At 35.5% G+C, this 25,084-nt stretch overlaps 2 protein-coding genes across 3 annotated transcripts in view; one reads left to right on the top strand and one right to left on the bottom strand.

Moving 5' to 3' along the window:
• LIPC (lipase C, hepatic type) overlaps positions 1-6,534 on the top strand; it is a 56,046-nt gene extending 49,512 nt beyond the window's left edge. For both annotated transcript variants that reach the window (XM_085303704.1, XM_085303705.1), the window contains 3 exons: positions 2,484-2,604; positions 3,347-3,565; positions 6,316-6,534. In XM_085303704.1, coding sequence (XP_085159830.1) covers positions 2,484-2,604; positions 3,347-3,565; positions 6,316-6,427 — 452 coding nt within the window. In that variant the 3' untranslated portion in view covers positions 6,428-6,534. The remainder of the gene's footprint in view (positions 1-2,483; positions 2,605-3,346; positions 3,566-6,315) is intronic.
• Positions 6,535-10,997: 4,463 nt separating this feature from the next.
• The window catches only part of ADAM10 (ADAM metallopeptidase domain 10), a 44,867-nt gene continuing 30,780 nt past the window's right edge, over positions 10,998-25,084 (bottom strand). Inside the window, exons 8-16 of the mRNA XM_085303659.1 lie at positions 24,483-24,666; positions 21,226-21,389; positions 19,499-19,682; positions 18,579-18,729; positions 16,424-16,607; positions 15,196-15,304; positions 14,657-14,877; positions 13,751-13,877; positions 10,998-13,257 (exon numbers count right to left, since the gene is read on the bottom strand). Of these exons, the coding sequence (XP_085159785.1) occupies positions 13,163-13,257; positions 13,751-13,877; positions 14,657-14,877; positions 15,196-15,304; positions 16,424-16,607; positions 18,579-18,729; positions 19,499-19,682; positions 21,226-21,389; positions 24,483-24,666 (1,419 nt within the window). The 3' untranslated portion in view covers positions 10,998-13,162. The remainder of the gene's footprint in view (positions 13,258-13,750; positions 13,878-14,656; positions 14,878-15,195; positions 15,305-16,423; positions 16,608-18,578; positions 18,730-19,498; positions 19,683-21,225; positions 21,390-24,482; positions 24,667-25,084) is intronic.

Here is a 25,084-nt window from a genome sequence, read left to right as displayed (position 1 = left end):
GCGCGCGGACGGGGGGAGGGGGCTCGGCCCGCGCTGCGCTCCCCAGCTGCCCCCGGGGAAACCAGAAGCAATTTTGTGAGGTGCTTCTGAATCAGCTCCGAGAGGTTTCCGCTGATGCGGCTCCGAAGCATGCTGCTGCTGCTCCGGAGGGGCCCGCTCTGCCCTCAAGGACCTGACGCAGCTGAACCTGGCAAATCTCTTACACTTCTTAAAACGCCACAGGAAGCTCCTTAAATTCCGAAATTTTGGAGACCACATGTAGTTCCTGCTTTTATTGCCATTCGGAGCAGTTAGTTGCCGTCAGACTGGAGCAGGCCTGCTGCTCCGACAGCACACAGCCCTCCGGCTCAGGCAGCCCGGCGCCAAGGGCGATCCTCAGTATTGTCTTCCTCCCTGTACACAAAGAGACATATTTTCCCATTTCCTCATGAAATCATGTCCTGATGGCTTTGATTTCAGTTTTTAAAGATAACTGCATTTTTATTCTTGGAACAGGTTTTGAATAAATAAGTAAATAGATGTGTTTGTGGCACCTACCCAAATACCAGTGCCCGGAACAATAGATTCCTTTCAGAGGAGTTCCGAGACAAGGCAGCGACTGTGGGACGACGGCAATGAAGTGCCCTTTGTCCCTCTCGGGGAGATGTCTGAAGCACAGAGAGAAGAAATCTGAGAAACTTGGCATTATACTTCACAATCCTCCGCATTTCTTTAGAAAAGCTGACGTTTCATTTTTCAAATTAATGGCATTACTGCCATTCTGGAGTGTATGTTAATCCACTTCAAAAAAAAGTTATTGCAAAGAAGTTAACATTTATAATAATGCTGTGATGGGACTAGGTCAACCAGAGGTGTTTACATATATATGCTCTCACCTTTCTCCTTAAAATGAGGCTAGGTTTACTAGAACATGTAACAGCAAACTTTAACAGTAGAGAAAACTCAAAGCAAGACTGAGCAGTAATAAAAGCAATTTGTAAACAAGCTCAGCCTACTTTGTCCTCATCAGGTTTGCTTTGTGGCTGGCAGCAAACAGCCACCCATATTCTTTCCTGCTGAGTAACGCCTTTTCAAAGGAAAATGCGTGAACAATGGTTCACAAACGTGTAAGAACTATGAAACAACAACAACAGATAGCTTCTCTGAYAAATACCTTCCATTGCAAAAACTCTCCATGCTACACACACACACAMAMAAAAAAACCCACCCAATCTCTCATATATAAAGAGACTGAACAGTTCAGTGGAGCCATTCTCAGAATTGACATTACCTGCCAAGYGTGAAACGAGTGAGAAGAAATGAGGAAAAAGCACCTACCTATACGGTAACTGCGCTGCAATAATAGTTAACAGAATCGTTTCCTGTGTGTAATGTGACCAGGTGACAAGGATAAAACACACTCAGATGCTCTATGGCCTTTGTTAATAAAAAAATATTTGGAGTTTCCTTCCTTAATATTTAGATCTATTATTTTTGTTGAGAAGCAAGTTGGCAGAGAGCATTTTACGCTGTAGAAATATTTTAGAGCAGAGTAATGTCAATTTACTTCAGAAAATCTCCAATATCATTGCACATCTGGCTTCATTTTTATATGATTGTGACTGTAACAGTGATTAATCAGAAACATAAACAGTATGCCCTGATCGTGGTATCCAAAATGCAGTGCCAGTCACCAAAAAGTTATTTGGAAAATAATAGATCTGATGTTGGTGTTGTAAGCAGATGAAGAGCCAACATTGCTCTGATATCTTCAAATCAAAAGTACAGATATCAATAGTCAACAATAACTTTTTCATAGTAAACATAAACCGCTACAGCCAAAACCCTATTCCTTCACCAGGCAGATAAGCATTGAACATTCAAATCTAGCTGACAGTATCTATGTGCACATGGTGTCTAACTGTAGTTTAAAAAATTTATTTACTAAATATCAAACTGTTCATATCATGATGATATTAATGACATTTCTATAGCAATGTGCTGAGCAGAGTCATGTTGTTAACAGATGCATGTTATGCACAATGTATCATTATGCAATCAAGAGAAGTTTGTGAATCATCTGTTTTGCAGGGAGATTTTGTAGCTGTTCATGGAGAAAAAGGCTGGCCACACTGTACGGAGCCTCCAATCTGTATCATACATCTCTAACCACATCCAGTCACAAGGACRCTTTCCTGGTTAGATGGAGGATTTGCTTTAGAAAAGCTGAAACATTTTCCAAGAAATAATGTTTTATCCTACAAAAGGAACTCTCTCTAGGTTGCCTCTTTTCCCTGTCCTTTAAATAGAGCAACAGAGCTCTAAAACCCTAAGGGATAATACAGTACAGCAACAATCAATGTCGATGTTTTAATTGCAACAAGTTTAAAAGGTAACAAAAATGTGAATCAAGGTTCTGCTTTGAAAGGCAAATTTATTTTGCCAGATAAATCTATAGCGTCTTTGACTATTCATCTTCTCACTTTGCTGATTCTTTTCTACAGTTTATCACTATCAGTTCAAGATCCATTTCATCAACGAAATCCAAGAAAAGCAGGTAGACCCAACTTTTACCATCTCTCTGACAGGCACTAAAGAGGATGCCAAAAACCTGCCCATCACACTGTGAGTATTTGATATCTTTTGCCATCTTACAAATGAGAAAACAGGCCATTTTGTAGTACCTTATCATTTACATAATAATGCTATGAATGAACCATTTTAGTACAGTTATGAGGTGGAGATGATCAGGAAATTGTTACCAAGTCATCTCAGCCACAGCCCCTAAAACCCACAAAACTTCACAATGCTCATACAGTTGAAAAGTGTGAAATATCTCTATAAAATAAACCTGGTAATCTTGGAAGTTCTCTGAAAGTTAAGTTTCCTGTTCTGTTATGTTCAGCCTATGCCATGGCTAAGGCATGTTATTTTAATTAAAACACATATATACATATGTATATGTATATATATGTGTATATATGTATATATACACACATAGAAGCAGATGTAATTCCAGTAAAGAATTCAGGATGTTTCTACTGAAGGACTCTGTGTCTGTATTAACAAAAGCAAAGGCAACAGGATGGATCAGCATTTGCTCTTGTGGACAAAGGCCTAGTCTTGCTTTTCTATTGCTGTCAGAAACCACAGCTGCTTTACCAAGTACCTAAGTTTCTCCTGCTTCTGCTTTTTTTCTAGCAGGTTGTCATATTTCACCACTTTACTCATCTGGAGAAAAAGCAGAGAAATCAATGTTTTCCTGGAAAAGGGAGAGGACAACTCTGGTTTCAAAGAGAAGAACCTCTTTCATCCATATTAAGCTACATTAACTAAGATAGCATTATTCTGTTTTTGTTTTCTGCAGAGTTGAAGGTATTATTGGGAATAAAACTTACTCCTTTCTCATCACACTGGACACTGATATAGGTGAACTAATAATGATCAAGTTCAAATGGGAAGGAACAGCAGTTTGGGAAAATATCTGGGACACAGTTCAAACTATAATTCCCTGGACAAAAGGCACGCGTCGACCAGGACTTATAGTGAAAACAATACGAGTAAAAGCAGGTGAAACACAGCAAAAGTAAGTGTAAAGAAAACAAAAAACTTTTCTGTAAAAACAAAACAGAAATTTGGCATACAGCTTTATCCTAGATGAGATACAATCATCCGAGTCCCAGCAGTCACACCAATGCTGAATTTATCTAAGTACGATTTCTGGTTTTCTGGTTCTTTACCTCAGTTCATGCTGTTTTTTAAGTGACTCGTGAAAGGAATTTATTTATTTATTTATTTATTTGTTTGTTCTCAAGTCAGAAAGGAATAGTGGAAAGTAGTAACTAGCATCTTTTCCTCTGCATGCTCTCTACAAAGTGGATGGATTTCCAGCTTCAGTAAAAAATACCACTTAAATTCTGTTTCACTCTTGCCACTAATCTGAGTTTAAGGCAGAGGCTTAAGGTAGAGTAACCTTAGGTGAAAAAGTTTTGTTGCTACTTGGAAATAGAGGCTAGAGAAGGATTTAGGTCCCAGGTTCTAAGAACTACCTCAGTGAGTACTGAAATGGAAACATTTTCTACACAGCTGATGACAATTTCTTCCTTATTTTTATCTCACTCCATAAGGAGTGTACAAAATTCCAAAGAAGATACAATCCAAGATATCTTGGATTCCAAATTAAGGCCATGAAAATTCAAATTCTTGCAGAAATATGCCAAATCTTAATTATTTGCTTYTCAATAGCTACTTCATAGAAAAACTCATTAATATCATTCTTAAAAGTCTAGAGTAGAAGAATTTAACACAGAACTAAGCGGTTACCCGTTTTTTTTCATTGCATTCACCGAGGTTAACAGTTTTATGATAAAATTTGTTTATTTTTGTGTCTCATTCATGTTACACCAGTCTGACCTCTGATAGTTGATAATGAGTTACTAAACTGTGCAGCCTTGTAGAAAAGGTTTCTGGAGTGCTGAACTGCAGAAGCAACATTTCAACTACAGACAGGATGAAATTTCTGTAGTGGGTAAACAGAATCTGAGCAGTCCTGGGAAGTAGGGGAGGGAGGAGAAAAAGTCTATACTTCTCATACCACACCTTCATTAGTATTGACAACCATTTGTGCACTCTGGTTGTGCTTTTTTACCCCTATGATATAAAGTGAGTGATGTGAATTTTGTCAGAGAACTCTGAAGTACCAKCATGCAGCGGTTTTCCAGAGAAAAAACTTCTGAATGCAAAGTCAAGTTGCTTGTTTTTTTCTGCCGATTGCTTTGGAATTGGACCACCAAGTCTGAATGGTGCTGTTCTTTACATACAGCATTAATAAAACTTCTGAAACTGCTTATTCTCACAGGGGAATTTTGGCCAGAAAATAGAATAGCAAAATGTTGTAATGATTCCTACAGCTTTACTCCTTTGAGAAATTTTAAATGAGCATTTTAATTAAGGTTGATGAGAAAAGCATGTCTTACCTTTTAACTGCAGCTCAGCCTCAGAAGGTGTTTTTCCCTGCTAGAATCTTTCTCATCAGCACCAGCTGTAACCTCTGCAGATTTTCTGTGGAACAGTACTCATTGGCAGAGCTGCACCTCCTTGATACTGACATGGAAGACGAATAAGACAAAGTGATCTAAAAATAATTTTTCATACTTACAGCTGCAAGGGAAAGGGGGRGGATATCTTTTACTTGTTCTTTTTGTCCTCACTGAAAATGTATTTTGTGGGTATTTTCCTCCTCCTAACCAGCACTTACTTTTATGGCTACAGCATACTGGAAGTCTTTTTCTGTTACATCTCATGCTGTTTTTAAAGCAGTGATGCGARATCAGTACTGATCTAGCTGCCAAAACAAATTGAGCATAGTACACACTATAAATTAGAGAGCCCTACTTGAAGAGATTTTGTACCTTGAAAAGAAAGGTATGCAGACTGAAAGGATATCAGGTAAAGTAATTTTTCTAGCCAAAAAGCTGCTCTCCAACAGTGCTTATAGGTCAATAATATGGCGGCAGCCAATTCTACTTAGGTGCTACTTAGGGAATCCAGCAAAGAGGTAACTGAAGTGGGGAGTTATTACACCTCCATAAAATAATGTGGGTATCTTTACATACCTAATACTCAAAAAGATCTTTGCTGCAAGCAGAAGTGTGAGTTTGTGCCAAGAGATTAATATGCGCTGATTACATGCTGTTTTCTTCCTGTGCAATCTGCGAATGTAAATAAAAGTCTCGCRATGTTATAGTAATGCTTAGGGGTGAATGAAAGATTATTAGGTGATTCTAAAATAGAGAATGAAGAATGCTCARAGGAAGAGTATTTTCTTCAAAGAAAAGAGTGGCGAGATCATGGTCTTCTTGGAAAGACTAAAACCATGGATTAGAAAGTTTGGAATTTAAGTATCAAAAATGCTAGAAAACACGTGTCTTCAGTTAGTTGTCTTGTGCTTTCTTGAGAATTCTAATGGACTGTTGATAGTATTGTATGTACGTATATTTACCTTTACTAATTCACATTGCTCATGGTGTTCATACATGGAATAAATTTGCATACACAATTGTGTATACACAATATACACAATAAATAGTGAGGATACAATTTAGCAGAACAGCACGTTGTGTATGATATCAGAAAGAAATGGAGCAGTCATGTACTCAGTCACACTCTTCTTGCTCTGCACCAGTATCTGGCTGCCAGATATATCTCTATCCTCACAAGCCTGTAAAAACAATGTGATCCCTTCCTGTAAAGACAGCTAAGAAAATGAAAGATGTTTTAGACTGAAAGCATCCCTAAAAAGTAACATTATACTTACATGTTGTATTTTCTTTCTAGAATGACATTTTGTTCTCAAAGCATTGACAACATTCACCTTCATCCAGCCCAAGAGAAAACATTTGTGAGATGTGAAGATCGCTTTCCAAAACAAAACAGAAAGTTTACATGAGCAAGAACACAAAAACTACTCACCAAAATGCTATACATTTAGTAAAACATTTTAAAAATACAGAGCTGTTTTACACAGATTAAAATATCCTGAGAGTTTCAGAGGTAATGAAGAAAATACATATAAAATTTAGATTTTGTGATACAATGGTAAATTGAAATTTGTAGTTCATTCAACTATACTCTCAAAGCGATCAATTAGCAATTTCATCAACAGAAAACGTTAATTTTTGATTGTTTAAAGCTTTGAAAGAGTACCTGCTCATTAGAAATTGAAATATTACTATTTTAAAAAATCATTACTGTAAGTCTTTGAAAATGTATTTTGTTGGATTTGGGGTGGGGGAAGAGAGTCTCATTTCCAATTAAACACTTTGAAACATGAACAGTGAATAGTATCAGTTAAACATTTTCTAATTTATTTACTAATGAAGAGGGAGTTAAATAATTTATAGGAAAAAATATTTCCAAATAGATAACTAAACTAACAARTAGTTTGAGCTTTTTACCTTATAACCTTCAAAAAAAGCTCTCAATGTAGAAAATGTCTGAGCTAACCATTATAATGATAAGACAAGCAAAATAATTGCATCACCTAAAAATGCTAGTGTCCCCTATTGGAAAATGCTTTGCTGTTACATGTTGAGATTAACTATTTTAATTAAACTAATAATTTACTTCAATGATACTTAGTACACTACACACAACTCTAGCACAAATAAGTTKAGTAAACTGTTTCTCAAAAAAATTTATCTGTATATGTAAGCCTGAGTTTTTCAGGTTTTTAAATCACTGTACAGTAGTTTTTAATGATTTCAAACTGCATCAATAAATGGAAAAAAGGAAAATGGTAAAACCCTTAGACATCTTCAGTACATAAGTAATTTTTTTTTTAATTTAAACATACAGAATTCCATTGTTTCCTATATCATAATAGAAACTTTATAAAGAAACACTCTTGCATTGTCTCACATTATTTTTATTTTCTGGTTATTACAGATGGTAATAAAAAGAAAAACAAATATTTCATTTGTCACTTGATAATGCTAAGCACAATATTCATTAAGAATTATGTTTCTACAACTCTGTATTCTGAATGCAATTTGTTTTAAGTTCTAGATTGAAAAAAAAAATTTAAGGTAGTCATAAAACCTGGAGCAAAGCGTATATTCCATACCAACATGACAATTTCAAATCAAAATATACAGATGTTACTAGGATTAAAATGAGATTAACTTAAAAAATATGACAAATGAACAAGTTAAGCAGAACTAGCAATACTGCAAACAATGAACAGTTTTCAAGTGTTGGATGTAGACATCTTTGCTGACTATTCAGAATATTAACTTTTAAAAGCTTTTTTTTTCCACCATAGCTACTATTCAATTTAACAAATATGAATAATCAATACAGAAACAGAAAGCCTGATTAAGTATGATGGAAACTTAAGCATACTTACCTTGCAAATAATATATTGGTTATCCTTAAAGTGCAAATTTTAGAAGTTGATCCAATAYATACAATGGCCACTTGGAGTACCATATTCCTTAGGAAAAAAGTCATTCTATAGTTGGATGCAAATTCCATGTTAAAAAAAAAAACTTTAAATCTTCAGTGAAAATTAATTTAAAAAAAAACTCTGCTCAAAGCATTTTTCAAAAGCTAAGTTCATTTTTTCACCCCTAATATWTCTGCTTTCTATGTCAAAATAGGAATTCCATACTCTAGGTTGCTATCCCTAATACTCAAATTTCCTACTTTGTTAAAGCTATTTTTATATAGAGTATATTACAAGCATTTTAATTATTCAAAATCTCTTGGTACAATAGCCAAAAGTCAAATCAGAAGCACTCCAAGAGGGAARTTTCAGTGTAAATATCTCTGAAATAGCTGGTAAATGCAAGGTTTTAGATAATTATAGCTAATATTAATGAAACCGGTAACATCCACTGGAGAGAATCAATTGCTAGTGACCTAGGGACAGCATTTTTCTTCAGGCAGAAAGTTCAAAGGGAACACATCCTAAAGAGCRACAGACGAGGAGCAAGTGATAACGGGCCCATCTTTCTAGGCAACTGAAGCTGTTTTGGTTTTTCAAGAGAACACAAGGATAAACATCATCTGTGTATGTTCTGTGTCTCTAACTCAAACCATGAGTCTGCTTAGAGTGCTTCCAGATTTTTTTTTTTTTTTTTTTTGTTTGGGTGGGGAGCAAAGATACATCACTTCTATTGCTGATGTTCAGGGTTGTTTTGTTTATAAAATAGTATTTGGTTGGAGTATTTCTAGAAGAATTGAAACAGTCTCTCTGAATTGCACCTGCATCCTTGGTTACTACCAACCTTCCAAGCTATGAACTTTGTAAGCTCCCCCAAACAAACCCTGTGCACTGAGAAGGGCTTTGCTCAGAAGACTGTGATGGACAACGGGGCAAGAGGCAAAGCCTAGGCAGAGCCGGGCCCTGCTCCCTGTGCCGAGCAGATGCACAGCTTCGCATTGTGCTACCCTCGACAGCTTCACCTGATGCAATACACACAGCCACAGCAGAGCAGAGACTAAGTCCTGGTTTTCCTGCAGTTGCACACCCTGAAGCAGTCAGAAACATTTCAGGCAGTAAGATCAGCATTTAATAGCTCTATCACTTACTTGGATAWGAAGGCAGGTGAAGGGACCCCAACTTTAGGGGAGGGGAAAAAAGTTTGAAAGCATTAGTTCAAGAAAAGCAGGTGATCAGCGAAGGTCACAAATCTCTACGGTGTGCTGAAACCCAAATAATAGCGATACTGCAGTTTGGGGACTAAAGTTTTTTGGGGAAAACCAATCATTTCCTAGTTCAACTGAAACAAGCCAGTATATCCTCAGATAACACACTTTTATACAGACTGTCAAATAAGAGAATCAAGAGCAACAACATTGAATGTTTAAGCTCAGAATGCTCTCGCAAATATGAAGCAACACATTTAACTTTACTCTGATGTCATCTTTCACAAATCCTATTTTCAATATATCCCCTCCCAGTGTATCTGAAAGTCATTATTCCGATTTATAATGATATCAAAGTGAAATAAAACCTAAACTGTAGCATCAGGCACTTAAACAGTATACAGGTTCAGATACAACACACCACGAAACGACGTTAAGTCCTACCTGTGATTCAGCACTTCGTGGCGCCTCACCTACTGCCCTCCGGAACTGCCGCTGCCGCGCTGCCTTCGGAGCCGAGAGGCAGCAAGCTCCTCCGCGGGAAACCCGGCGCGCTTCTGATCGCCTCTGCAGAACACGGAGTCTCCGCCACTCAGAACTGAAAGTTCCCTTTTAAGCAACACTCTTGAACACGAGTGAAAAGGTAGACTACATCATCAGTTTGTAGTCACAATTGTTTTTGAAATACGATAAAATTTCGTATTTTAAAGGGAGCGTTATCCCCTTCTCACGTTCACACCAATTCCGACTATAAACAACCCTTTGCCACAAAACAGAGAAACTTAATGAATAAAACACTAAGAAATGTAAAATGATTAAGTGAATAGCTATAATCAGGAAGATCAGGTCAAGCATCAATTAACAAAAATAATATTTGTGCACTCATTGGTCTTCCTCAAAACACATTAAAATACATAGAAAATTTTTGTTTTAAATACTTAGACTAACTTTCCTTTCAATTTCCTTAAGTTCTAGACAGACATTTAATGGCAAAGATTCGCAGAAGGGCTCTGCTTTAACTGATTTTATTACCTTTAAAAACCTTTTGCCTTAACAGTGCTATGGAGGTAATGAGGGGAAGCACTATGTATTTTTTTATATATATATATACATACATATACGTACATACACACACATACACACAAACACATTTTAGAAAGTCATAGGGAAAAAATACTACCAGGAAGGAACTCTGCATATGCTTTGATTACATCAAAGCACATATTACTCAGCCAGGGAAACCGATGTCTGAGCAGGCCATTCTCAACAAACACAGCCCGAAGAACGAGTAAAGACTAGCTGGCAGGACTCGGCTTTTAAAAGCAGTCTTATCATTTAATCAAGAAATCAGCTATCCAAAACACATGGAAACACAGACTCCCAACTTGAAGGTTTTATAATGCCTGTAAAAAAGCAGATTTGATCCTTCTAAAAGCCTCGGACATGAATTGTGCATTTGAAGTATTATACATTGAGGTATTATACGTGGGGTATTCCACTTCAAAAATAAACCTATTTTGCAAGGTAACCATTCAGTAGCTCTGTTGCAATGCTTGAATACCTCAACAGTAACTAATTTCCACTTTGAAGATAAGAACAGAGAAAGCCTTATTCTGACCTGTCATCAYGTATGTATTTAAAGGTACTTTTAGGCACTTTTCTTAAAAGAGATTACACGAACAAGTATTCCCTCTTGYATTTAACTGTGTGATGCCACAACTGGGAGATGCACTGTGATAGCGTACGAATCATCCAATTACTTTCTGAAGTAAAAGTCCCTCTGAAGCAAAAAACAAAAGTTAGATGGAAGTAGAATCCATATTCCTTTGTGCTTTCAAGGTTCAAAAAGTAAATGGACCTTTAGTAGATGATTTCATCAAGTCTATTTATTAATGCATTTCAAGTTTCAAAAAACCTTACATCTTTGCACAATACCTTATTTTTTGCAATTTTAGTAAAAATTTCCAAAGTGAACAAAAAGATACTGTATAAAACACAGTGGACATGAAGTTGACAGTAGTATTCCATTTCCTTTGTCTTCACCTTCCTTTTTGTTTTACCACATCTAAACTTGCAGTGGAGAGTTCAGTGCACGTTTCTCTTTTCAGAAAACATTTAACTTAGACTCAAAATAAAATAGGGCAGCATTTGTCTGCCAAAACCCTACCACAGGATAACATTACAGGCAAAAAATCTACATGTTCCAAAGTCTACCACACTCAAGAAGTTACTAAGAACTCTTGCTGAATAAAAGTCACCATTTTAGAAATGCAAACCCACTTTCAATCTTTGCACAGTCTTAAAACAAACGTATTTTAAATGATTTAAAAGCAACTACATATACTTCTAACTAGTTAAGATCATTTAGAATTATTTATATAGTCTATTGGACTGGGGTTTCATGTACAAAATTTGTCTCTAAATCATGTACAAAAAGCTGTATTTTGAAAAAGTCACCACATACTGTACAAGTTTACAAGGAAGAGATCCCATTATATTCTGTAACATTTTTGGCCTTGCTGGCTTGCGTCACATTATGAGAATGATTGTGTAAACCTTATACTCTTAAACAAAACGAAAACAAAAACAAACAAAGGAAGCCTGTCCAACCCTTAGTAAATTTTCTCCTAAGCAAAGCCAGGAAAATTATAGCCATTTGCGCCTCTAATTAGCTTGGTGCTTTTGGAAAACAGGCAATAAATATAACACAAGCTTAAACATTTTGTAATGCCCCTTTCAACTCCTGCATAGCAGTAAGCACCTTAAGACATCTTTTGTTTTCTCTTTAAAAATGCCAATTATTTACATTCGTGATAAAAACTTTGGAATGGGACATTGTGCTGTTGAACTTCACTACTCCTACAAAATGTGTCAGGGAAAGTTGGTAGTCCTAACTAAAGTTTTAATTCTGCCACAGTATCTGGGCAAATTATTCTACCTTAGTGGTTATCAATTAACAATATCATGCTGAAAAATTATGCAATTATTTGATAAATTAAATAATAAAAATACAAAACTACAGCTTCTCTTTCTTACCACATCCCTCAGAATCAGGAACTTAATTACACTGTAAGAATATTTGAACATCCCAAATAAACTGGCTGCAATTTTTAAACAGGTTGAATAAACAGGCAGAATTTTCTACTAAAGCATGGAAATATTTCATCCAACTATTCATTAGTTAACTGAATAATCAGACAAATTAAAAATATTTTTGCTGAGCTACAAGAAATCAGTCATTTACATAAAACAATTTTGAAACATTCTGGCATTACCAAAGTTTGCACAACACCTGTTAAACCTCTAAAAGAGCATTCAATCTTGTATGCTTTGTCTTAGCAGCTGTTTGATAAAGGATGAAATGAATGCTTGAAAAAACTTTGATCATGATAAGAAAGCTGGATTTGATTCAAAACTGCTGTGTAAAGCATCRCAGGATCCTTGACCATTATACACCATCATCCTCTGTTATCCTGAGTATGTCAATTAAACAGTAATTTCTTCATTAATAGCGGAAAAGTTTTATAATACAAAGAAACATCCATATTGCAATTCTTTTGTTTACAATTGCACACAAGTACGAGTGTACGTTAGAAATACATGTCTGCATATAACAATGTATATACATTGGCAAGTAACGTCTCCAATGTTGAGGTGGTCTAGCTTCCTAGCCTTGTCTGGCAGTTGAAAAATATATATTTTTTCAATTCTTGAATAAAAGTTTTACTAGAGCCATATTTGCCTGCAAGTGAAGAAAATGCAGCAATGAAGAGCACAGAGKGGGGAAAAGAATCATGATAACCTAGGGCTTTGTGCCTAGGACTAAATTCAAAATACTAAGAAAATCGTGTTTCTTCTTTTTGAGCTGGAAGATTCACTCATTAAAGATTAAACATCTCCACTTGTACTGAGGGCATATCATGCTTTTTTCTTCTGTTTTTGAATTAGACCGGGGACAATGACTTATTAGGTTTCTTTGGAGTGAGTTTTCCCATTGTAGGCACTAGGAAGAACCAAGGCAAAAAAGCTGCAGTCAACGTCTCATATGTCCCATCTGATAACTCTCTCTGGGCCTTTGCCGCTGCGGTGGCTGAGTGGTTTGTTGTGGTCTCCTCCTTTTTAAAGTGCCTGTTTCAAAGAAAGGCACAAGTTAGTAAAAAAGCAGAGAAGAAAAGATTTCCAGAAAACTACATTGCCTTGGCCATGCAAGTTAGACAACTAATTTTCTGAAAGGCTCCTGATCTAGACCTGCAGAGCTTTAAATAGATGATTAACACTGTGCCATATTTACAGAATACTTTAAGTCATTTATATCAATAGTTGTTCTTTAAACAGATTGATTCTTACAAAGAGTAGCCCAGAGATAGAAAATGAAGGAAAAATCTGAGTTAGAAAACCTCTTCAATGCTTTCTGTATTTTTGACAAGCGTATTTTGTTGCCGAAAATAAGACAAGAGTTACATTTTCATGAATTGTTCCACTGACATGAATTCCATTTCGCAGTCCCAGACTATGAATTTTGCAGGTCTCAGCACGCTAGCGTCCCTAAAGTTTCCCTTTTAGAAGAATTTAGTGGAGGATAAAAAATTTCTCTATGAATTTAGTTACTTGGTATACTTACCTGGAAGTGGTTTATGAGGAGGCAACTTTGGATTACTGCTTGGAGTATGAACACTGCATATTTTAATGAAACCAGCCATTAACATGATCAGGGCAATTCCCATAAGCAATACTGCCCACCAGTGAGCCTAAAAACATGAAAAAAAAAAAAGGTTCTCTTTTGGGGAGTTTTTTTGTGTGTGTGTGGGGGGGGGAGTAAGGAAAGGGGGAGTGGAGACACAGGAGATAGGGCCCATTAAATATGGCTTTTCTTTTCCTTTTMAAAGCCATACAAAAGCTATTCAAAAACATCACTAAAAAGCCCTCTAATTTTAAATAAAAAAATCCCTAAGAGTTTCTTTTTTTTTTTAAATACACACACAAAAATACTTGACTCATTCTATTAACAGAAAAGTATTTTTCATATGATACTTCACTATCACAGAGCTATATAAGCCTAAAATAAATCAACAGTTTACACAAAGCTGACTGACTACACAACTCTAACATAATGTTTCTGCATAACTCTTTCCCAATCTGCTACTAGGAAAACATATTTTGTGCAATAAGAATAAAAGAGTTCTAGTGGTCAACATATTCAGTTCCTTAAAAAATAGGAGCATTCAAATACARAAAGTTAAAAGAGTGATTAATTGTGAGTATTAACAAAGAAAAAAAAACAGATAGAGGTATGAATAGAAGTACTAACACACAGCATTTCTCATAAGGTACTGCTGCCATTCCCTCCAGTCTGTCAGACTTACCTTGCTGCACTTAAGGGTGCCTKCTTATAGACCAACTAGCTAAAGCAAGGATTGATTATATTTTGCATGTTACAGTATTGTGTATATACAGCAACACTTAACGAGCTTCAAGTACTGATTTACAGGAATATTTAAAATTAAAGTGTTAAGAAATAGATACTTACCACAATCCATTCTGCAATATTTTCATACAGCTCTGGATTAAATATTGCTTTCTTTAATCTAGCTAGAGGTCCATCAGCATCTACTAGCCGACATCTCATAAACACATCACAGTAGCCTTTAAAATCATTACAAGGAGATCCAGGTTGCAAAGTAATAGTTTTATGATTAAAGAGCTTCTCCCACTGTTTAGAACCTGTACTTGCACATGTACTTGGGTCCACTGAAAAGTAAAAAGTGAATACAATCAAGTTAATTCAAAACATCATTGTAATAAAACACAGGTGCATTAATACTTTAACAGACAATCCCGTATCTGTTCAAAACACTTAGGAAACATTTATGTTTTACTATCAGTCTGRAAAACAACAAAAGTATATTAATTCTTACAAAATACAATGCAATGTCTATCTGAAACCAAGTATTAACAAAATTTTGCTACAATCTCAAGTTAACAAAAGAAATAAAATATTAAAAAAAGTAGGAAAATTTCCAAGATATGAAATGCTATAGTCATGCTAAAAATTCACACAAATCTTACTTTTTCTCATGCAGCAGACATGACACAATTCTCTGTCGTCCTTTCCATCTGAACTAGCACACGTACATTCCTCCAAGCCATACTTCTCACAAATAGAGCCAGCACATTGCTATTTGAGACAAAAGCAGGAATATGCAAAAATCAATTGCACATTKAAGCATACACTAGGAAAGATATTAATTTTTAATAGCTGAAAGCATGATTAGCATGTGTATAAAAGCACAATGCTTAGATTAGCTTGAATTTACTCAGAAGTTTATAAAACAAATAAAAATGACCAACTTTATTCAATTTCAGTATTTAGGCTTATTTGAGAATATTTTAAAGGAGATTATGATACTACATAATAGCTTTTTTTGTCTATCTTCTTTTAGAGACTGCAGGTGGCCCACAAAACAATTCTAGCACTACAATTTACACTGAAAGATGATTACTCACAATCATAGTTAGGAAAAAAGTATGTATTCAAAAATACCTTCCCTTAGAAAATAATAACAAAAATTTAACTTTGGGAAAGATTCTGTATTTCACTCCATGGTAGGACAACCCCTCAAATTCAAATAAAAAAAAAATTTACATCTATAAACTTGTTTCAAAAATCAAATAATTGCATAAAGAGAAAATTCCTTTGTCTTTAAGCTAACCCTAGATTAGTTCCAAAATTATAAACAATATTATTTGATTAAAAATCAACCTGTGGGAAACAATGGCAACATAAGTTACYGCTCTTTAAAAGGATAACTTATTTTTTTCTCCAAGTAAACACAGATCAATTCATAAACGCCTTCCCATCAACTTTGAACAGCGACTGCCATGGCCTCTATAACACAGGAAACTAAAGCAGTATGGGGTAATTCTATATGCTGGTGCATGCATGTTACATGTGCACAGCGGAAGCAGCTTTTTATTTTCATTAAATCAAATTGAATGTCTATTCTTAGTACACGAAAGTTTCTAAGGCAATGAAGACTCAAGACTAGCTAGAACTACAAAGTAAATCAAGTTTTAAACAGAATTTTCTTATACACTAGAGCTACCTAGTCACTTGTTAACTGCTTCTCAAAGCCTGATGTAGCTTCACAGTTATTTAGCTCAAAGTCTTGGAACTGTGAAAAAAAAGACTGTATTCTTACAACATTCTTGTTAAATATTGAACCCATATCAGTTCATAATGCAGTGCCCTGCAATATACAACTGGCAGAGTTGCCCATGTTTATAAAAAACATACCCCATTTAGGCAAACTTGCGTATGCCTGTTGCAGTCTGTAAAGTTTGGTTTGGGCTCAGATGCTGGACAGAGCGCACTGACACCGTTACACATTCCTTCTCTCGCACAGTCCGAATCATTTCGGCACTTGTCAGTCTTCAGTTTGAAATTACACTGCGCAGTACAGCAAGGGCCTTGACTAGGGCTACAAATAAACAGAAAAAAAAAACGGATATAAAGAAAAATGCAAACAATTTCAGAAGAGCTATTAATCCTGAAACCTTCTCAAACATTCAACACATTTCTGATGTGTGTTTTTCCTTTTAAGAAGGAAAAACATTCCTTCTGTCCCTTACATCAACAAACAGTTGCCGCACTGAAYTTCTGCGGAAATACTACTTACATTGTTTAAAGAACAAAGAAGATCAGAAGCTTTTATATCAGAAATCACAGTTCATATAAAGTCAAACTTTGGAGGAGGAAAGATTTTAAGAAAAAAAATCTTGAAGCTTAAAAAAAAAAACTTAAACCAARCCCCCCCCCCCMMAAAAAAAGAAACCAAGTTTCAGCATCTCTGAACATCTGCCCAACTTTGCACCATGTAATTTTCAATCTTAATAGACAAAACCAGGAGAAAGAAGTTATAAAACAAAGTGATGCAGCAATTCCTATTGAACACCATACTAGCAGAGTATAAAGCTAGAACTATAGTCAGCTGAACACAAGATTTTAAGAAGAAAGCAAAGAAAGAAGGTGGCAGCAGCATGTGGTGTACTCAGGAAATAAATCTTCACCACAGGCACAGTATAAAATAGCATTAAAAAAAATCTCAAAAATCACTGTTAAAAGAAGATAATGCAAGGCCTTTGTTTTGGCAGAAATGACAAGATTTGCAAGAAAAAAAAAACATGCAAAATTATTGCTACCATGAATGCACTGGAAACAAACCTCATCTACAGTATCCAACACATTTGCAAAGTAGATGTTACCCTTACTTACACCCACAGGTTGAAAAGCATTTTTTAAGGCAAGAAGTTCAATTAGTTAATTAGAAAAAAAAASTGTTCTAATTGTAAAATTGTATATGGTTCATTAAAAACAGTTGGTTCAAACAAATTTAAATACACATATGTATCTATATATATATWTTTTTTTCCTCTTCACCTTTGGTTAAGAGTCTAACCTGTTACATTTTCTGTCTCTTCCTAGAGTGGAAAAAAAGTTTGTGCCTTTCACACACACACAGAAGTCCACTTAAGTTTTTAAATGAGGTTAAAAAAAACCATCTGTTTTAATCCATGTAACTGAAAGATAAAAGCTGAGTTACTTTAGCATATTATCTACAGGTGTTTCAAAAGTTAGCTCTATAAATCAGGGTGTATAAAGCACTGCCAAGATACGAAGTGATTTAAAAATGTAATATAGTCTATGAAACAAGGTATCATAGTTTATGAAACAAGGTATCAATCAATTATACCCCTAAGTTCTCTTGGAGGTAGGCAACACCATACAAATGGCACTAGGACAGCACCCAGCTTCAATCAGATGTGCAAGTCACTGGGACGAGGAAGCTGACCATCTGTCTCGCTGTGCACTGAAGAACACCGCCTGTTTGGAACCACCACTCCCTTGAGACTTCTCTCTTCATGAGACGTTTTAGTACACCCAACCATATAAACTTATAAAGCTGTTACTGAACAGTAATTACAAGAAGCTTAAAGCTATAAATATCCTCCTTTATACTTTGGGCAATTAACTTTCTTGTAGATACCATAAAAACAACATTCTGACCACGTTTTTCTGAACCACATGCTTTTTGCAAAAAACTTCTAGGCAAAACATTTCAGAAAAAGAAGTCAGAATTTCAACACACATACTTGTCTGCACYGAGTAGTAAGATACATTAGCATTATTACCACCAAGTGTCATATTATGTTTTTTCAAAAGCTAATAAACAATCTCATCTGGCTTCTWACAGAAAGAAAGTTGCAATAAGCAACAAGAACTACAAGGCATAATTGTGCTGATGAACTCACTCACTATACGAAGTATTTTAAATAAAACAAACACTAAGAACAACAGCAGGCAAAGTGAGATTCAGATGCAAAAATACCAGTTATACCCATCAACAAGCCTGAATAATTAAACAGTGTATTATAACAGATGTGTACAATACCTGCAGTGTTTGCCTGGTTTTAACTTGCATTTCTTATCTTCTGGTTGGTTTGCATCATAACAGCATTCATCTTTACACTGGTCACTGTACCCACAATCACACTGCTCTCCTTGTTCTACCAGTCCATTACCACAGATGGGTTGACCAGATTCTGAAAAATGCCAGTACATTTTTGTACAAAACAGTACAAATTAGGCAAATAGAGGTATAAATACTAGTAATGACTTGCAACAGCATCCAACTAAGTGCAACTGACAATCAAGGTGGGCTTAGTATAGACTAGGAATCAAATAAACAAACTTGCACTACTGTTGTTCACTACCCAGTTTAGCCAATTTTGAGCCTCTGAGCATGAAATTTGTTAGTAGCAGTGGGAATTCCTTGTGTAATTTTTTACTAGGCCTTCTCAGAGCAGGATCTGCTAGAGCAGCTTACCCAGAAACTTGTCCACTTGAGTTTTGAGTCTCTCCAAAGGATGGAGACTCCACAACCCKCTTGGTCAACCTGTACTGACCTGTACTTCAATTTTTGCCAACTGCCTCTTGTCCTCTCAGTGGGCACTGCTGAAACAGGTCTGGCTCAGTTTCCTTTACTCTCTGCCATCAGCTATTCATACAGATGGATAAGATTCCCCCTCCCCTCCCCCAGCACCTTCTCTTCTCCRGGCTAAATAGTCCAGGCTCTTAATCTCTCCCCATGTCAGATGCTCCAGTCCCTTCACCACTGTTGTCCCTTTGCTGGGCTCACTCCTGTATTTCCACGCCTTTCTTGTGCTGTGAGGCTCCAAATTGGATACTCTAGATACTTGGATACTTCAATTCTTTACTTACATAACCTTTCAGTAGAATTAAAATTTACTTCAAGTTAAGCTTAATATGAATAATCTAGCCACTCTGCATTCAGGATAACTAAATACATACCAACAAAACAATTATTTCTCTTTTTCTCAAGAACTTGGCTGATGTTTCGAATACTACAGATAGAGAACTTGTTGTTGTTAAGTTTGTCCCCAGATGTAGCTCTTGCATACATGATGTAATTGCCATTTTCTTTCTGCCCCAAGTTCTTGGACTCCCCCGGAGTGCATTCCATTCCAGAATCATGCTGCAAAACAAATATTTTAAACTATTTATATTAAAATAGCTTCTCTAATATCTTGCTAWCTTTTCCTATATGTGCACAAGACACCTGATGTGGTAGATTAACACAGGGAGAAGAAAAGACTCAAGCAAACAAAATACTGTTATATTCTCATTTAATTAGAACAAGAGAAGACAAAGCTTTTACAGAAAGTGACAAGTATCTAATTTCTAAGGAATAGCTTAAGTTTTATGTGATAGCATTTTTTTGAATATTTGAGTTCCTGTGGACAGATATTCCACTCTCATTGTGCATCTCAAACAGACCCAGTCTCCAAAAAGTTTCCATCGATTAAGAGTGCCTTTATGACCACAAAAGGCTGTAAGCGCTCTATGGAATAAAAGCGTAACTGAAAATTKAAATTTGTTTGTTTGAAGGGAGGGGCAAGTAGAACTTTAGAATACAGTAGATGGTTTCGTCCACCAGTGACTAGATCTATATAATAGAAATTCATTATAAAGTTGCATGAATTCATTGTAAAGTTGGTGTACTAACAATTAGCAGACTGACAAAAATATTTCTGTAATTGCTAAGAGTAAGATGAACTGTAATTCTCTGCTGATGCATCCAACTATCCAAGAATAACTTGTGTCTCCAATAGAAGTAAATCTTAAAATTAGACATGCTTGAGGAACTATATTTCTCCTTACTGCCCTGAATTGCAAATGCAATTTATAGATAAATTAAATGAATCATCTTCAAGACTGATACAAAAGATGTTTCATACAGTAGGACTTGTTTTTAGATTTATGTGCCCATATCTTCATTTACAGTTGGAAGGCCTCTTCACACTCAAAGCAGTTGTATTAAACTCTTAAGGCACACAAAGTAGGCATTCATGTGTGAACATCAGTTTTGGAATATTATTTCTGTCATAACTTGATTTTTGTTTACTTCCAAGAGTAGAAAGCCTATACCCTTAAGTTAAAAAATAAAGCAAAACAAAAAAGCCCACCCACTCCCTTTGTTCTCTTGTCCCTAACAAAACAAAAAAAACCCCTCATACACTGGCTTGTCACAAAGAAATCATATCCCTAAATGACATGAAGACAGACTTTTGCTCTGAAATATTTATCTTAATCCCATTCACAGAATTTCTTAGACAATTGTGCAAGAATAATGGAACAGTAAAATAGAGCTGGTTTTATCTTCCCTTGTTGAGTCAGATACCTTGATCAGTTTTGCATCTGATTCTTACTCCTCTATAGTATCCACCACAATGCATTAAAAAAAAAAAAAAAAAAAGAAAGTTTTAGGGGAATATAGTCTCTTCGTAACAGAAGAAACTGATAGAAATGAACAGTTCACAAAACGTACCGTGTCATGTGTTGTAAAATACTCAAAAAGCCAAACCAACCTGGTTTGTTTGCACACAACATGCATACACATACACACATGCAGTTGTGCATTTATTTTCCTTCTTTATCAGAAAGACTAAGAACTACATTCACAAATCATGGCTTCCAAAATGTTTCAAATCAAGTAACAGATCAATAGTTATACTCACAGGCGAACCAAAATTATGCCCAACCTCATGAGCAAAAGTGATGTGAGAAACCTTAGGAGGAACATGCGAGCCGTAGTTCTGGACAGTGATGATTCCAGTGTTCAAAGACTTCTTTTTACCATCAGAATAGAGTTTGCTCTTTTCACAGATTCCACCAGAGCTCCCTGCATTTGGGCAAAAGTTTAACAGTTCAGACATTTAAGAAAAGAAGTACTGTGTTTCTTGTTCTAAATGTCTGTTGAAAAGTAACAGTTTGTATACACAGGAAGATCAGTAGAAAAATGATGCATGCATTTTAAACGCAGTTATTTTCTGTAATAACTCCTCACTGGACATCTACAGACCAAGGGTGTTTCTATGTAACAAGTGCTAATCCAAATTTTAAAGTAGATTAAATTTACCTGCACTAATGCAGAGTTGTTCACACAGTAAGCAAGTCGTTTTGAAATAGCTATTCAGTAAGAGCTATTTTGGGTTTTCACAGCTTGACAAGCCCTATCATACCTGCAATACAAGACTAGCAGCATATAATGACCAACAGTGGTGCACTCAATCTACCTTCCTGAGCTTTTTCTAAGCAAAAGAGGCAGTAAAAATACAGAAAATGCTTTCCTCATAAGAAGGAAATTATAAAACATTCACAGATGTTTGTAAAAAAAAATGCCTAAGATTAGCTACATATCTTTGTCAGCAAGACTGACTCATTTTTCACCATATAATTTAAAGCTGAAAACGGTTTTGATGTGTGGGTTAATCATACACATATTTAAAAGGTCAACAATCAAGTGCATCACATTCACTGTTATAGATGAGTCTTGAAATTGTGACTTTAATTTCACTACTTTTTCCCATAGCTGGAATTTGCACTGAGCCAGTGCAAGCATTCTTCTTCCTCGTACAGGAAAGAAGTTTCCTTGCTTGTTAAAGTAAAATTTCATTTTAGTGAAATATCCAACATCAAAATTTTCTCCCAGAGCAGCTGCACACTGCAGTGGTGATAAAAGTGCTACGTGTGTGTCTTACAAGTCAACAAATAAAAGTAGTACAAAATTACAGCTATTTCTGTTAACACACAAAAGGTCTTTAAGTACTAGACTACTTAAAATTACAATCTTTAAAGAATAACTTAAGTATATACCCCTTTTAAGATATCTCTTGTTCATACATCCAACAAATATTTGTCATCTAGTCTTTAGGTTATCATTTTAAATGCTATACAAAACCTGAATTTTAATGGACAAATTTAAATAGGTTAAGTACAAAAATCTCTCAAAGCAACCAAAGTTATCTCAGCTAAACCTTTCTTGGCAGCAGTGTTCATGGAATTCACACTCTAATTCATATTGTGTTTTCTTCTCAGTCTACATGCTGGACTAGTTACCATAGATCCAGTGTTTTATTTACACAGGCCACCTCAATATTAAGTTCCCTAAGCTTCTTCCACAGTCACTAACATCAGTCTGCACAGGTTCCTCTAACTTACTTCTCTACTGAGGTCAACTGATCTATAACTCTCTGAATATTCTACAAATATTTATTTGCAACCTTTTAATCTCCTAAAATGAAAGACAGACACAGAGATCATACCATGGCACTCTTCCACTTGCTCCAATACCCTTTTTGGCCAACACATGCTGCAGAGAAAAGTACAGCAGGAGACAAAGGGAAGGTCTAATGACATCCCAACAGCTAGTCCGCATGGAAGAGCTTAATGTTGCTTCCATGATTACTCTAATTCTATTAGAGCTCTTGACAATGTTCTCATAAAAGCATCAAGACTCTTTTAAAAAAGAAGAGAAGACTGTTCCTTCTGAATTTGTGATTTTGATTTCCATGGAAGTTTCCACAATTTGGAATTTGTGCTGAGCTATGATTAAAAAAATCTGTATTTAAATTTAAACATTAGGAAGTTAACATCACATTAACGTTCGATAATTTTGATTCAAGAGTTTCATTCTCTTCCTGTCCGAACTTTCGGTTCTCTCCTTTTTTTTTTTTAGCTTTCACCCAATTCAGTAGTACAGCTTTGGAAGGAAAAAAAAAAAAAAAAAGAATCCTTATGTTCCAGTCATTTCTCAGCTTTAATCTGAGCTTTTATTCAGGTTGAAGTTCAAGTTCAAATCTCTCAAAAAAAAAGATGCACTATGTTTGTCTGGTTTCAGTAATCTCAACCCAGCCCCCCTCTTCCTCAAGTTATTTTCCTAAAAATAATGACTTTTTTTTTGGGGGGGGGGGAATGGGAGGAAAGATAAATATGTAAGAATTTTAATTTTGTAATAAAAAGAGCAACACACTAAAAAAAAAGAATATTTAAGGCTCCTGCTTTAACAAAAATATCACTTTTATRTTTTCACCTGATGCAATTAGTTCAAAGAGTGAAAATAAGAAATTGCTGAAGTTCTTTAAAATGGAATTTATTAACTTGTGCACTGAAAAACACAAGATACTTAACAGAACCAACTTTTATTTTAGCTGACCAGTGCAAGATTTGTCTTTCAAGTTGTTGATCTGTCAATTTTAAAATGCATTAAGTTCTAAGTGTTCACCAGATCTGTTAAAAATCTACTTACACTGATGAGAATGTAATTAAAGAATGCCACAACAAATACATGGATTAAATTTCTTCTGTGAACTTTTCAGATTTAACCAGAACTATGGTAAGTTTTGTTTGTTTTTTGTTTGTTTCCCTACATCAAAAACCAGCTTTAAGACCTAAAACACAGGACTAAATTGAAACTAATGAGCAGCAGTTCAAGAAGAGTCACAGAGTAACTAGAGGTCTCCCTTTCACTTTTGTTTCAAAAATATTTGCTCCCAATACCATCTACAAAGCCTGAAGATTCTGCACTGTAATTCTGCTACCAAATGCAATTTGCACAGCTGTGAGCTCTGTTTGCATATAGCAAAAATACTTCTGCCTTTTTTGTCATTTTACTCATCAAAAATAAAGTCATCCAGACAATACCATCTATTTCTACCAATTAACTATGTTATTCCTTACTGTTCATGAACTGTTCAACAGAAGGACATCAAAACTAACTACAAGAGATATATGATAAGCTGCTTTTATTTATATATACATATATATATATAAAAATATATATACACACAAAGCATACCTAACTAAAATCATGAAAAGTTGGTTATCAATTTTCATGTGTTCACTGTTGTCTTAAATGAAGTAGTTTCTCCACCTCTTCTTTGCACCTACGTATGATATTGCCTTTATCTCATAATGCTGGTTTGGATATAATTACCTGAGGGGGCTCCAACCCAAGCCAGACCAAGGACTCCATCATCAAAATCACGGTCTGTAAACACATAGGCCAAGCAATAATCATCATGATTCTGTTCCGAATTCAGTTCTAGAAACTTTTCCACACCAATGTTAGGAAATCGGAATGGATTGGAAGAGTCCTTTTCATCTACAGTTGTGTTAATCTGTAAGTAAATTGAAACAAACTGTAAGACACAGTTCATTTTCATTGGACTTGTAAATGTCAGCTAAGAGGCTTGCTGCTGTCAATACCTTGTTATGTCAAATAATTAAAGTTGTAACTAAAAATTTATAGGCCCATATTACTATCAGAGTATTTAAAAAAAATTCTAAATGGAACACAAAGTTGCCTTTGCATGATAAATCCCAATTCCTTTTTTATTCCCTAATTTTCTTTCCTTTTTATCAGCACACAAAAGAGCAAATTTATATTCATCCTCAAACCTCCACCTTTTAGAAGCCCCTTTCACCTGGATATCCATTCTCTATTGCAGAATTGAGGTTCTTGGCAGAGACTGCATAGCTTTCTGCAGTCAACACTGGGGAAAAGCAGTAATCGGTTCCTGTAAGAGTTAGTCAACG

This window comes from Rhea americana, unplaced genomic scaffold, assembly GCF_003343005.1.
Source record: "Rhea americana isolate MKP2758 unplaced genomic scaffold, rheAme1 scaffold_2, whole genome shotgun sequence".
In the NCBI taxonomy this organism is placed as follows: Eukaryota; Metazoa; Chordata; class Aves; order Rheiformes; family Rheidae; genus Rhea; species Rhea americana.
Note: the sequence above shows the minus strand (reverse complement) of the source record. Positions and strands in the feature narration are given on the sequence as shown.